This window comes from Enoplosus armatus, chromosome 6 (assembly GCF_043641665.1).
Source record: "Enoplosus armatus isolate fEnoArm2 chromosome 6, fEnoArm2.hap1, whole genome shotgun sequence".
Lineage (NCBI taxonomy): Eukaryota > Metazoa > Chordata > Actinopteri > Centrarchiformes > Enoplosidae > Enoplosus > Enoplosus armatus.
Window position 1 is genome coordinate 7,508,209 of NC_092185.1, and position 15,273 is coordinate 7,523,481.

General features: G+C 42.6%; 1 protein-coding gene across 1 annotated transcript; it reads left to right on the forward strand.

Moving 5' to 3' along the window:
• The first annotated feature begins 4,155 nt into the window (after positions 1-4,155).
• LOC139286262 (ELKS/Rab6-interacting/CAST family member 1-like) lies at positions 4,156-15,273 on the forward strand. The gene is made up of 17 exons (XM_070907003.1): positions 4,156-4,698; positions 4,831-5,019; positions 7,748-8,033; positions 8,374-8,501; positions 8,629-8,703; positions 8,804-8,959; positions 9,057-9,224; positions 9,405-9,572; positions 9,699-9,836; positions 9,983-10,123; positions 10,355-10,495; positions 10,680-10,910; positions 12,415-12,546; positions 13,723-13,883; positions 14,105-14,252; positions 14,915-15,010; positions 15,247-15,273. Exons 1-17 carry the CDS (start codon positions 4,156-4,158, stop codon positions 15,271-15,273), a joined length of 2,928 nt encoding a protein of 975 aa, XP_070763104.1.

Genomic DNA, 15,273 nt, shown 5'->3' on the forward strand with positions numbered 1-15,273 from the left:
AAACGTTAACCAACGATGAATGATTTCCACGTCACGTCTTTTTTTAAATGTATTCCGCCCCGTTGTTGGCAATTCAGCTTAACGTAACATGTATTTCACATAGCTAGCTAGTGTTGCCATTATAACGTAACTATAATCATTAGGAATTAACAGAAGCGTTTACTCTATATTGACAACTTCACCGTATCCAAGTCATTACATGCCGTGCTAACACACCGGACACGTTCGCCCGGTATGACGCCGGTTGGAACGCTACCAGGCAGCGACAAATAGCGCCACTGCTACCCAGTTAGCTAACGTTAGCTAGGCGGTCTTGCTGATGGCCTAAAAAGCTAGACCCACCTCCTGGCTGTCCCCGTTCAATTTAACGTTATCTGAGGCGTAAATAGTACTAGCACATCGTTTGTTGTTATTACGGACTTTGTAGTGATATGTTTACAGGTTGGTTTACGACGACAATTCATAAACGACTGGTACACCATCTATATGACGTTTGTTTCTGTTTGATATCGTTACGCTAGCTGCTGTTCGTTGGTGCGTCTAGTTTTGCTAACAGTTAGCAATATAGCCGTAGCCCTTCAAGACCTGGCTAACTGGAGAGCGGTGCCGGGTGGCGGATATCGACCTACCTCAATATTGTATCCACAACACAACTGACGGTCATCGGCATTGAAAATGTCCTCACAGCTTGTATCCTTATTCGGATACATAAAAGGGAATACCTGTATATTATCCTTAAGTGTCAGGCAGTTAAGTTACCCAATTAGTGAATATCAAAGTTGCGATATGAGGGCACACTGGCAAACAAGCGGCGCAGTTGCTACATATTGACGAAGAAACGGGTTTTTCCGAAAGCGCCTGCGCCAGTGAAGAATGACCTCATAACCATAACACACACATATCACCTTCATGGTATCAATTGTATTTTTGTATCAGATTGTCTTATTAAAAATGGATTTATGTGCACTTACAATCAAAAGCCATATGAATTCAAACCATATAGGTCGTCTCAGATATCACTGATTCTAAATGCTATGATAAGCATACTGGAAATTAAAAGAAAGACCACATTTGGAATATGTTAATGTAACCTATAAATTGGGATAAAACTTGTCTATTACAATAAAACCTATGTATACCCAAAAAAGGTTTGGAAAAAAAAGTTCAAAATCCTGCATAATATAGCCTATGGTCACTTTATGTTTTTGTTTCACACTTCACTAATATGGATGTCAATTACTTTTTACCTTCTCTTTTACAATTTAATTTTATTCCAGCATTTTGATCGGATTATAGATGTCATTCAAATTGTAGTAGGGTTTCTTTTTTCACTTACAAATGCTTTTTTTTCTGAAAAAATACCCATGTTTAGGTCTTGCAAGAATTTATATATTTGATATACTCTCTATAATCACATGGAGTATATATACAATTAAACGTCATAGTTTCATCCTAAAAAGACTAATCCATTTAATCTGCCTTATGTTTTATTTTAGTGTATTTATTTAGGATTTTTGGTCGTGTCTTCCATTTATACCGTTCAACACGTCTGTTATTGAAATTAGAAAATGGAATGTTTTGTTTAAATTAATTAATTGAGTTAAATATATGTTTTTGACAAAACATATTACTTTCATCGCACCATTATTTGTCGCATCTCTAATGATAATAATTGTACAATTTCCCCCCGGGGATCAATAAAGTATTTCTGATTCTGATTCTGATTCTGATAAGACATGGTCTCATTATTAAAAGTCAGACCAGGATGAATTGTTTGTAAGCCTAGCGGTCTGCTGCTCTTGTTGTCTTTCACACTACAAATAACTGGAGTAAATAAATACATTTTATTTTGTCAAAGAGTGGCATAATGAGTATGATAAAACTGCGTTAATTTAATTTTGTGAAAAAGAGAAAACAATCAGTAAAACCATTAAGTATTTTTTGTAGCAACCATTTCGGAGACACATTTTTAAGTAAGCACTGCCCCCTGCTGGTATTTGTTTACTATTCATGCCATATGTATCTCCTATGTTATTTCACAGAAAATGAAAAGCTCACTGCTGAAGATAGTATAGTCACAAAGTCTAATTAATATTTTATTGTTAATGTCAAAGGGAGACATTATAAATCATGGTAAACTACATCTCCATCGGTGCCTGCTTAGTGAATTTAATTATGAATCACTCCCGAGTTTGACCATAACTTTTATTCATTCCATCATGTTTATTCAAAGCTATATATTTTTGGACAATGTTGGTAGGTATGCTATCTGTACCTGTCTACGTCCCCACACCATAAGCTCGTGACCGCGCGTTTAAAATTCAAGCGTGGCGAGGAGGACTGTCGTGAACGCGCACAGGAGGCTTGACGTCACTGAGGCGCCCTGGCTCTCCTGAGCCGCTAGTACCGCTGGCAGAAAGATGGGAAAATCAGATAGACATCTACTGAGTTATTAACATAAAATGACGGGTTTTGCAGCCGATTTCCATTTGACAGAGGATTCAGTAATGGCACCGATTTGAGCTCCACCAGACAACGAGAAAGGTAGTTTGTTTTGGGAGGTTTTTCCACCACTGGCTATTGTGTTAGCGAGAAAAAATAGAGGTTTTGCTTGACCACATAAATTGGATGGACTAGCCTCCATATGTCACGGCGAGCTAACGTTAAACCTATGTGCATTTGATATTTTAGCTCTTTCCTTGATGTTTACCAGACTCGCAGCTAGGTATGCGAACCCCTGAATGAAGAAAATCGTAGCTTAAAACGGAAAGCCGTTCAGTAAGAGGTGGAGGAAAATGGATATGGTTTGATGTGGGTGTCTCCAGAGCAGACCCTGTAGTTACGGTGTCGTTAGGATTGTGCAAAATGCTTTAATTCTGGTTTAGTGTGACACATTTTGACACCATAACTAATGGACTTGTCACGTTAGATATCTAACAAGCTATATGACACTGTTATTTCCATTTGTATTCAATTTTACAAGCAGGAAGATTTTTTTTTCTCATACAATGTCCACCATGGACAATCCCCTTTTCCCTCCCTTGCTAGTTTTAATCCATAGCGTCAGCACATTGGAAAACAACATTCAGAGATTTATTCCGCAGACAAATCCACGAAGCGATTTACACACGTCTCAAGCAAACTACAACAATTCAGGGATAACACGTAGTTAAAGCTAGAAAATGCCAGCCTCTACTGTTAGCCGGCATGTTAACGTAACGTTAGCTGCTAGCAAGGCCACGCAGACTGCCCAGTTAAATGGCTGTTGTGGAAATTCAGTTACAAACAAAATATAAAACAGAGCACAAACCAGAACGGTCAGATACATTTCCGTCCACAAAGCCGCTTGAAGTCTAAGTCTTGTTAGTTAGATAACAGAATTGTGACTCAAATTTTCCCGACAAGGCTGACAGAAAGGTTATGACTTAGCAACAGTTACAACTTTACAGCTTTCAACTCAACCTTTTGTTGAGGATACACCTAAAATCAGTGGCCCAAACGGTTTCACAACTTTGTCCTCAAGTATATGTAGAGTAGGTCGATTAGCAAGGACTTTGTGGTAAGGAACCCCAATCTGAGAAGATTTATGTTCTTAGACATGACTTTTATGCAGTTACATAACTGTCTGTGCAACATGAGGGAATCCAGTTAAGACAGTGAAACCTAAGCTCAGAGTGGACATCCCTACGCATTCTCACTGTGCTAAAGGTTTAAAAGTGAATCAAACTATACACAGTATTCCCCATTTTTTTACTGGAGTGGATAGAGACCCCTTTAATGAACCCCAGTGGGGGTTTCTGGCTTGTTTGTTATAGGGTGCAGAGAGTTTGATGCTGATTCTGTTGGGTTTTTATACTACTTTGTCTTTTGTATGGTATTTCTGTGCAATTTATAGGGAACAACTGTGTTTTCTTTGCAGATTGCTGTCATAATTTGTAACACTGGATAGTTCCCGTTGGAAGAGGAAAGTGGAGAGCATCAGACCTCTGTTTTATCATGAACATTGTGCCCACTGTCTCCAGTTGAAGCAGGATTACCACCACATATTCTCATAATTGGTGAAAGTCAGAACCATAAAATCAGCAAGAATATATACAGATACTTGAGGTTGTACTTCAGTTTTGCTGTCAGCTCCGATCTTCTATTTAGCAGAAGATGTACGGTAGTGCCCGCTCTGTTGGCAGAGGGGATGCCAACCATAGTGGAGGAAGAGATGGAGGTGGTACTGGTAATCAGGGATCCGGCCGTTCCCCTCGCCTTCCCCGCTCTCCTCGGATGGGACACCGTCGCACTAACAGCACTGGAGGCAGTGGAGGGGGTCCCGGAGGAGCAGGAGGCAAGACGCTTTCCATGGAGAACATCCAGTCCCTCAACGCTGCGTATGCCACCTCAGGACCAATGTACCTGAGTGACAATGAGGTTGCCATGGCAGGTGACCACATTCCCAAAAGTGGTGGGACAGTGACGACCATGGGGAGACAGAGGGTGACGTATGGGTCAAGGGGCAGCAGCAGTGGAGTTGTGGCCGCTAGCACCCCCAACATCTCCACCAGTGCTGCCAACGCTGTGCTGCCAGCAGGCATGATGGCAGGTGATGCTCTAGCATTTGGGGACCACCACATGGCCTCCACTGTGCCCCATTCTCTCAGGCAGGCCAGAGACAACACCATACTAGACCTGCAGGCCCAACTGAAAGAGGTATTTTGCTCATTTTCCGCCTAGTTTGCAGATTTTCTCTATCTAGGATGTGGAAGTTTTGATAATAGGTTTACTTACGAGGTTCAACAGACCACGTATACAGTATTTATGTGCTACTTTCTGCTTTCTCAGGTTCTGCGTGAGAACGAGATGCTGCGGCGAGAAGTGGAAGTTAAGGAGAGCAAGCTCAGTTCCTCCATGAATTCTATCAAGACCTTCTGGAGCCCAGAATTAAAAAAGGAGCGAGCTCTGAGGAAAGATGAGGTTTCTAAGATCACTGTCTGGAAGGAGCAATACCGTGTGATTCAAGATGAAGCACAGGTGAATGTTCCCTTATATTTATTTGAATCGATAGAGTTAGTGTTTTGCCTCAAAATTCCTGTTTCTGATCTCATTCACATTTTTCTCAATCTAAATGGAGTTCTTCAATCTGCCTGAGTCGAACATGTTTGACTGGCAAAATGCATTTCATCCAGTGTGTCAGCTTTAGTATGAGTGTGTTTCTCGCTCTTTCTTCTCTCTCTGCATAGGTTAGAGGCAGTTTTCTAACATCTAGTTAATCCTTTTATATGCTGCTTCAGTATATGCTCATGCTTAATAGATGAAAGAGGCTGTAAGTCTAATGGCTGCATTAGCATTTCTGTATGTTTTAGAAATTGCTGGATGTGGTGAACAGGATAAAAATGAGGAGATGTGGACATTTAAAACTGTGTATATGTATAGTAGTTTAACCACTTCAGAAAATAAGAAACCAGCTCAAGATTGTTGTTACGGGTTGCAGTAATAAAGGAACTGTTGTCAATTCCACTTTTGATTTAAGTATTTTGGTTATGTGCCTTTCAAGAACATTGAATTTTATTGTTCTCTTTTGGTTCATCATGTGTTTTGGACACAGTTGATGTGGAACATTGAGGTGAAATGACCAAAAACCAGATAAATACATACAAAAACTGCACTATTCACAGCACCATATTGGCCATATTTATATCTCTTTATTATATTATATATTATCGTAGAGTTGAATATGTGTTACCATTCATCCAGATGGCTTTATTTCTGATTTCAGCTGCGGAAACCCAGCATTTCCATATGCCTCCCTGTTACTACCGTACTTCTGTGTCCATTTCCACTGTTTTTTCTCTTCCTTGGCTCTGGATCTAAAGTTTAGAGACACTGGTTTGAAAAATTTGAAGCCAGTTTAGCAGTCTGTGTGAGGTTGCACACATGTATACAAAGTGTACACATGTTTAACAAATATCTACTTAATAACAATAAGTGAATAAATATAGGCACACAAGATCTATTTTTAAAACCTACAATATGTTGTGGGAATTAAGTTTCATTCATGAAGAGGACTAGTCCTTGTTTCACTGTGATTCTTAATGGAAGGGCAGATCTGTATAATTTGCTGTTTTCACTCCTGCTGAGTCACAGAATCCCACTGTGGACTAATTGCCAGTAATGCCTGAGTAGGGCAGGACTAATCAGTGGGTGCTGTAATTTAAAGATGTCTGCTTTCATATGTCAGCCTCCACCTCCCATGCTGGCACAAATGCAATGGAAGGCACCAACACACACCCACACACAGTCAAAGGCATTTGGCTAATTACAGTTTCAGTTAAACTGCATGCCCTTATTGAATGTGGGTCCAACTGACAGTGCATACGTCTGCAATTTTATGTTTATGTGTATCATTTTGATGAGTTGCTGTGCTTGCAATGCTGATATGTGAGCTAGCCACAGCCTTTCCCAAATCCCTACTACAAGACATTTATACCTGTCATTCTCTGTGATAAGTGACTGCTGTTACCAAACCTATAATAGTGTGAAATGGCTGTCATCTTCCTTCCCATTAAAAAAAAAAAAAAAAAAAAAAAAAAAGAAAAAGAAAAAAGGTCAGATTCTCACCTAATAATCATCGGTTATTTCTTGCTGAATACTCCTTGCCACATGGATAAAAAAATCACATTTATCATGGGATGTTATGAAATGCCAGCGATTCATCAACTGATATACTGTAGGATTAATGTTAGTGGAGCAGATATGAGATTTTTTAACAATAAGAGAGGGGGACTGAAAGTATGTATCACACACTGAGCCACTTGTATGCAGTTTGTCCAGTGCCATGGATGATCTGTAGCAGAGGTTTGGCTCTGTGTGCAGTGTCATTATGAGTTGTGACTTAGTGTTTGGATCAGTTTAGTTAGTGCATCACATCTCTTATTTGTTGTGCTCTCTCAAACGTCTGACTGTTATCTCTCCTCGGGCAGAGAAAGTGAGAATATGGGGGCTGAGGATGGGAGAAGGTGGGTGTGTGTGTGTGTCCGTGCTTGTCCGTGCATGCAGCTCTCTGTGTGTATGTTGCGGGGTGGATCGGTGCAGTCACAGCAGTGAGTCAGCCTTAGTCACGGGGTGGAGAGGGTGATGGGAAGGGAGAGTCAGTGAGAAGAGAGGTGAGGTGAAGTGAAGAGATGGGGCAAGAGCAGGCAAGGTAGATGAATAGTGTGTGAGGAGGAGAATAGTGTGTGCCGGTGGAGGGAGAAGGAGAGAATGACAAAGGAAGGAAAGGGAGGGGGCTTGAGGAGGAGGAGGAGGACAGAGAGAAACGAAGGCAGACACTGACTTCTCTCTTTGTTCTGTTGTCTGAAAACGCTCACAGCTGGTTCAGACCAGAGTGTAACACAGCCTTGTGTTACTGTCTCACAGCAGCTCTGCCAAGTGTCTGTGGCGTCAGATGCCACAAACAATGCAATACTATACAGGGCTGATTGTGTTTCACCACTTGTATTTCTCTGGGCATGAAATGTAACACTGTCCACAAAGTCCTGCTGTTGGGGGTGCGTCTGTCATGGTATTGCTACATTTTCTGTCATGATTAGAGGCAGATTTTTTAACAGGCTGTAACACAATATTCTGCCAGGATCCATTCCCATAAAGTGGGGTGATAGCAGCCCCTTTTTTTATTCAAATAGTCAATACATTTCTTTCACCTGCAAACACACAGAAGAACAGATGAATGTTAACAAATGCATGTGTTATTTGTCTGTAGCATCTCCAGATGACTGTTCAGGCTCTTCAGGATGAGCTGAGGATCCAGAGGGACCTGAACCAGCTGTTCCAGCAAGACCCCGCCAGCCGGGACCTGGCCCTGACATCTGAACCTACGGAGGAGAACTACCGGCGGCTACATGCCGAGCATGAGAGGCAGGCCAAAGAGCTCTTCCTCCTTAGAAAGACCCTGGAGGAGATGGAGCTGAGGATCGACACACAGAAGCAAACCCTGGGAGCCAGGGACGAGTCCATCAAGAAGCTTCTGGAGATGCTGCAGAGCAAAGGTGGGTTTGAGCCTTGGGAGGCTTGGCTGAATGTTGAAGCCAATGCAGAACTTTGCAGAGCTGTTCTTCTATTGGCCAGAAGATTCTTTAACAAAACATTATTAAAGTCAATAGGAAAACCAGCGAACTCGATACGATAGTTGCCGCTTGCTTGTTCCCCCTCAGCTCCACTGAGGCGCTTTCAGCCGTTGGCCAAATATGGGTTTGCTTGTTCCATAAACTAACCAATGTGACGTATGATGCCCAGGTTGACTGTTAGAAAGACTTAACCTTTCGACTCCTTAAATGTCTTTTTACCTACTTCATTGCACTAACCAAGCTGTTATGTATTCTATCTCAGGGCCATCTGCCAAGGCATCAGAGGAGGACCAGGAGCGGACCAGGAGACTGGCTGATGCAGAGATGCACAGGCACCACCTTGAGAGTTTACTGGATCAGAGGGACAGAGAGATTAATGCACTAAGAGAGGTAATGTCAAGTCCAACCATGGGAGATATAAGATTACATTTCATTGATCTAGTTATGTTATTTTCTCACATTTATATTTTGATATGAAACTGTACATGGATATTTACATATTCATCTGTTCCAGCAGGAGCTACACCGTCGATACGAGGGAACCCCAGAGTCCACCAAAACTAAGGCTCTACAAACTGTCATCGACATGAAGGTGAGGATTTAAATATAGAAGTGTGTATGAGTATGTTTGTGGTGTGTTTGGTCACACATGTGCAATGCTACGTGTACAAACTGCTCTTCATCTACCTCAGGATGCAAAAATCAACTCAATGGACCGGAGCCTGAGAGACATGGAGGAGGAGCTGCTAATGCTGAAATCCAATGGACTTCTGAGCTGCGAGGAGCGTCAGGAGGAGATGAAGCAGATGGAGGTCTACCGCAGCCACACCAAGTTCATGAAGAACAAGGTCTGAGACGACATGAGATGGGAGCTATCCATCTTGAACTCACTAGAAACTTCAATATGCTAAGTTTCATGTCCATCCCTTTCTCTTTCGTTTTCAGATGGAGCAGGTGAAGCAGGACCTCTCCAGGAAGGACACTGAGCTGCTTGGTTTGCAGACCAAGCTGGAGACGCTCACCAACCAGTTCTCAGACAGCAAACAGCACATTGAAGTCCTCAAGGAGTCCCTCACTGCCAAGGAGCAGCGAGCGGCCATCTTACAGACAGAGGTACAGCAGATACATGTCCTTATACGCTTGTCCAGAGGACAAGTTTGATGAGAGTAACATATGTTAAGGAAACAAAAGCCACATATGTTAAGGAAGTTTTCCTCTTTTTGACCACTTTGATTTTAAACTTGTGAGCATGATACAGTTATGGTGGTAAGTTGTTTACCTTTTCCTGCCCAGGTGGATGCTTTGCGCCTGCGCTTGGAAGAGAAGGAGGCAACTCTGAATAAGAAGAGCAAGCAGATACAAGAAATGTCAGAAGAGAAGGGCACACTCAACGGGGAGATCCACGACCTCAAGGACATGCTGGAGGTTAAGGAGCGCAAAGTGAATGTGCTACAGAAGAAGGTGATTTGGACTAAGCTGTTTCAAAGATCTTGTCTGAAATGACCTCAGAGATGCACTCATCATGCTATAATGTGCCTGGTGGTTGATGTTCATTTTGACCGATGGTTGCTTGTGTTTGCTCTGCAGATTGAGAACCTGCAGGAGCAGCTGAGGGACAAGGAGAAGCAGATGAGCAGCCTGAAGGAGAGGGTAAAGTCTTTGCAGGCAGACACTTCCAACACTGACACTGCCCTCACCACACTGGAGGAGTCTCTTGCAGAAAAGGTGAGTTTATGTCTGCACATACCAAGTTACCTTTGACCACAAATTGCAGTTTATTTTGTGCATGTTCATTTGTAGCGACGTATGTGTATTGGTTGGTTATGTTTGTGAAGGCAGCATGTGTGATCGTTTTCTCTACCTCCTCCTAGGAGCGCATCATTGAGCGTCTAAAGGAGCAGCGAGACAGAGACGACCGGGAGAAGACGGAGGAGCTTGACTCTAACAAGAGGGAACTGAAGGAGTTGAAGGAGAGACTGAGCTTACTGCAGGGAGACCTGTCAGACAGAGAGGTGAGAAACTGATGCAGGAACACCGACACAGGCAAACTCTTGTTTACTGTGATTCTATTAATACAGCGAGACATTACTGTCAGGAACAAGCATCAAGTTTTTTTCCATTAGTCTCACTTTGCAATGAGTCATGGATGCCTGTATTAAATCTCATGTATTTTAGTCTCCCCTGTCCCATGCTCTTGTTTGATAAGCTGGAACAAGTTCATCTATACTTGTGTGTATGTGCAGACGTCTCTGTTGGACCTGAAGGAGCATGCATCATCCCTGGCCTCCTCGGGGCTGAAGAAGGACTCCAAACTCAAGAGTCTGGAGATCGCCTTGGAGCAGAAGAAGGAGGAGTGCCTCAAAGTGGAGAACCACCTTAAGAGAGTGAGATCCTCAAATAAAGAAATCAGGCTGCTCATGTGTTGGCTCAGCTCGACATGAAATGAAACACTAAATGTTTAGTTGATGTGATTATGACATAGTGTGCCACTTTTGAATTTTCACTCATCTAATCCCCACCTGCTGACTCTGAATACAACTGCTTTCTAACAGTCCTGTCCTTTGTCAGGCTCAAAATGCAGCCCTGGAGGCTCAGGCCAACACTGAGCTGGCCGAGCGCATTAAGAACCTCGAGCAGGAAGTGGCTCGCCACAAAGAGGATTCTGGAAAGGCCCAGGCTGAGGTGGACCGCCTGCTGGAGATCCTTCGGGAAATGGAGAATGAGAAGAATGACAAGGACAAAAAGATCAGTGAGCTGGAGAGGTGGGTGGAAACATGCATGTTGGCGACTCTGCACCATGTGTTGAAGCTTTGTCACTGTGCAGTAGTTAATGAATGTGTGTCAGGTTTATGTGCAGGTAGTTTCTGATTCTTTGCCCTGGAATAAGTAGCGTCCTTAATGTCCACAATATCTAGATTTTGTTGTGACTGTGTGTCACAGAGGTTTGTTTGTGGTGTTAGGCAGCTACAGTTTGCTTTCTGCTATCTGTTTTCTTCCCTGCTAGCTTGGACTTTGTTAACCACTATTTCTCCATAACTGATGCAAATTTTCCTTCAATGACATCATGTCACTCTGGAGATTGTTGCTCTCAGCACATTAAATGGTGGACTTTAGTGCAATTTGGCCATTTGGCAGCAGTATTGCCTTGAAAGCTGATGTGGTGATTGTTATTATCAGGCCTGTTATAAAGCTGGTAGGTACGGCTACAATAGCTGACGTAGGCAAGCCATCTTCCATGTAACGTTTCTGCAACTTTTGTCTTCTACATGTGCGTGTATGTCGTGAACCATGTGACCTTGTGACACCACATAATCCTAGAGCTGATGTGTATGAGGTTCCCGCCTCCCTCTTTCTCTTTTTCTTCATATTGACTCATCTTCCTGGTCTGAGTCTGTTTTTCTCTTTACTGCTTTCTTGTCTTTACACCGGAAATCTCTCACCCCACCAGTTTGGCCTCCAGGTTAGTATTTGCTCTTTTTTTCCCTCTTCCCCGACCCCGGCATCATTATTCTTTTTGTCCTCTTCTCACATTTCTCTCCCTTACTTCTCTCCACCTCTTAACTCTCCGTAGTATATGGTGTCGCAAGCAATTGCTTTGTCCTGACATATTGAACTCCTTGTTTTTCCCTCGTGTTCATGCTCGTTTTTCCTCTTTCACCCTCTTATTGTCCTGCCTTTCACCCTTTCACAAATCTTTTGATTTGACTCTTTGCAGAGCTGTCTAAAATCTTGCCAAAGCAAGTCTGCAAGGCTGAGGTTGTAACTGTCATCTCAGTGTGTTTTTAAAAAGTTTAAAAAAAATCTCTCTATGTCTGCATTTGATGTGAAAATGCCTTTTATTTGCTGCCTGCCACTATTTACTTATCAGATGGCTACAATCATAACTGACTTATAAACATCTACATGGATAATCACTGATGTGGCCATATGTGAGTCGACAAGCACATTTCTGATATACTGTGTCTTTATTTGGTGCCATGACTATATTTGTATAAGATTGTGTCATCTGTCATGCACGCGTAAGCCTAATGTGTGAAAATACAGTGGTATATTGAAATGTGCTTGATTGAAATTCTGAGTAAAAATTGCTTCCACAAAGTCAATTGGAATCGGACCCAAATTTATTTGGTGCATATTTGTACTTAAAACATAACTTATGTGCACTTTTTCCCCAATTAACCGTCTCTTTTCAACTGGAATGATGAATTACATTTGCATGTCAAGTGGGACCATAGTCTTGATTATACATATCGTATATAACATGTAACTCCTCCCATATATCCCATGGTGCCCCTGTAGGCAGATGAAGGACCAGACGAAAAAGGTGGCGTCTCTGAAGCATAAGGAGCAGGTTGAGAAGAGTAGGAATGCTCGACTCATGGAGGAGGCCAGGAAGAGGGAGGACAACATGTCTGAGAACTCCCAGCAGGTGAAGGTGAGGCATGTTTACTTGGACTGCATGAACCTTGCATTAGAACTAAGTTCACATTTGCCGGCACTGTGTGACTAGTTCAGTGTCTAACAAACCGTAATTTAAATTCTTCCTACTCCTGCTCTGAAGGACTCTCTGCGTCAGAAGTCGGAGCGCATAGAGGAGCTGGAGGAGGCCCTGAGAGAGAGCGTTCAGATCACTGCTGAGCGAGAGATGGTTCTGGCTCAGGAGGAGGCTGCCAGGTCACTGCAGGAGAAACAGGTACACAACCGCCCCCATAAACACACACACACACACACGACAAAGCAATAATAATCAAGCCACAGGGTCACACCTCCTGCACATGTATATCTATAGACAGATTAAAAGAAACACCTTCATATACTGAGATTCTTTCTCCCATTGTGGTGTTTCTCATCCTATCTTCACCTCCCTCTCCTCCTCTCCTCCGGCCTCCATCTCTTTCTCAGTTCTTTTATCTTTGCTTGTTGTTTTTCTCTTGTTTTCTCTCTGGTACACACCGCCTCTCAGAAGCACTCACTCAAACCAATGCATGAGTCCAACCTCGCCCACTTTAAGTGGTCTAAGGTATGAGCCCAGTACGTGTGACCTCCATCAGTGAACAACAACACTTACAGGGGTGGACACAATAACAGCAACACCTCTACAAGCCATGCAATCCCATACAACAGCCCTGCAATAAATGCGCTAGTGAAGTTTGATCATTTCTGAGTTTGAGGATTGCGTTGTTTTGTAGGATGTTGCTGTTTCCAGCCTGTGTAAATTTATTGTTATTTTGTTTACCTGGTGTTTGCATATGAAACATAGCAATGCTGATTAATTGGTTGGCTCATACATCAAGTAGCCAATAAAATTGATAATTTGGGAATTAATTATTCACTCTTTCATTCAGTCAATTGTAATTAAAGCATATATTGATATGAAACTTTGGTACTCTTGTGCCCTTTTTAAATAGATAACAGGTAAATAAAATATAGTGCTGTAGTTTAACGGTATCTGTGTTATAGTTGACCCCTAGTCTTTCCCAAAAGCCCACATGAATTCTGCTGCCCCTGCCTCTTATTAGAGCAAAAGCCCCGTGCATTCACTGATGGATTTAGGTAATCTGTTTTACTCCGTTCATGATTTAATTGTGTGTGTGTGTGTTCGTGTTCCCAGATGGAGGAGTTGCTGGGGGCCATGGAGAAGGTGAAGCAGGAGCTGGAGTCCATGAGGGCCAAGCTGGCCTCCACCCAGCAGTCTCTGGGTGAGAAAGAGGCGCACCTCTCAACCCTGCGAGCTGAGCGCAGGAAACACCTGGAAGAGGTGCTGGAGATGAAGTAAGACACACACACACACACACACACACACACACACACACACACACACAGTAGGGTGGAGTAGACTGTGGAGTATTGATTGCTACCTTCATATTGTAAAATGTCATCCAAGTCTGGCCTTCCCCAGCTGGCAGGATGATTTTGCACAATGAATAATAAATGATAATTGAGATCTTCACTTGTGTGGTTAAATGCCATGTTGTTTCATCCCAACCTAACAGGCAGGAGGCGCTGTTGGCTGCTATCAGCGAGAAGGATGCTAACATTGCCCTACTGGAGTTGTCCTCCTCTAAGAAGAAGAAGACCCAGGACGAGGTGGCTCTGCTGAAGCGGGAGAAGGACAGACTGGTGCAACAGCTCAAACAGCAGGTGGGGAGGGGACAGCTGGTATCCACGAAGGGGAATACATGATTGAGGTGTTGATTACACACAGTCATGGTATTCCCGTTTATCTTTCCTACACGTCTCTCTCGCACACAATATGTTCACCAGTAGGGAATAGGGCAGGAACTCCGTGTCTTACCAGAAAAAAAGACTTGGAAAGATCGGACACCGGATGTCAGTGTGGCTTTTGTTTAATCACCAGGCACACTGCAAAGTTACAATGCCAGAAAATGATGTCTTTAGCATAAAACCCTTGAGGATTATCTGTCACACTGGGGGGTAACTTTGTATACCAACAGTATTTGAAGTCCCTGGATGTAGACCACAATATTTTCTCTCTCTAACCATGAGCCAATCAAAAAGTAAACAAAAACAATAGCTCCACATAAAACAAGCTCCTGACTGGTTCTCTGTATGCTGGCTCCACACAAAGGTTTTAAACTTGTGCAGTCTTTTTCTCTTACAGCTTAGTTGGAAGTTATCATTATTGTCATGTGGTGTCACTTTATTTTGAAATATGATTTGGGGTAATTATTTTAAAGATTAAGCAAGATTTAAATAACACATTTTATGCATCACTCTCCTGCTCCTACTTTTTTTCATCATGTCAATCAAGTGTTTTTTAATTCTCACTCTTTCATTTACAGACTCAGAACAGAATGAAACTGATGGCAGACAACTATGAGGATGACCATCTGAAGACGGCCCCTGACCAGACAAATCACAAACCCTCTCCAGATCAGGTAGCTTATGCAAACCATTGATTAGTCATGTGTCCATTTCATCCTGAACAGCTTCTCTAACATGTCTGCAATTGATTGGTTAACAAGGTGTACTGTCTGTTGTAAAGAAGGTTGAACTGATGCCTACTATCTGAAGAGAACTATCATTTTGAAAAGTTTTCTTCTGCTATAACTTTTTTTGTCTGTTTACACACTAACCAAATGTTCCTTTTCTAATGCTGCGTTGTGGCTAAAAGGATGATGAGGAGGGTATTTGGGCGTAG

Coding starts and splice junctions, on each gene's coding strand:
- LOC139286262 (XM_070907003.1), top strand. CDS start 4,156: ATGTACGGTAGTGCCCGCTCTGTTGGCAGAGGGGATGCCAACCATAGT. Junction 9,225..9,404: donor CGGCCATCTTACAGACAGAG/GTACAGCAGATA, acceptor TTTCCTGCCCAG/GTGGATGCTTTGCGCCTGCG. Junction 10,124..10,354: donor GAGACCTGTCAGACAGAGAG/GTGAGAAACTGA, acceptor GTGTATGTGCAG/ACGTCTCTGTTGGACCTGAA.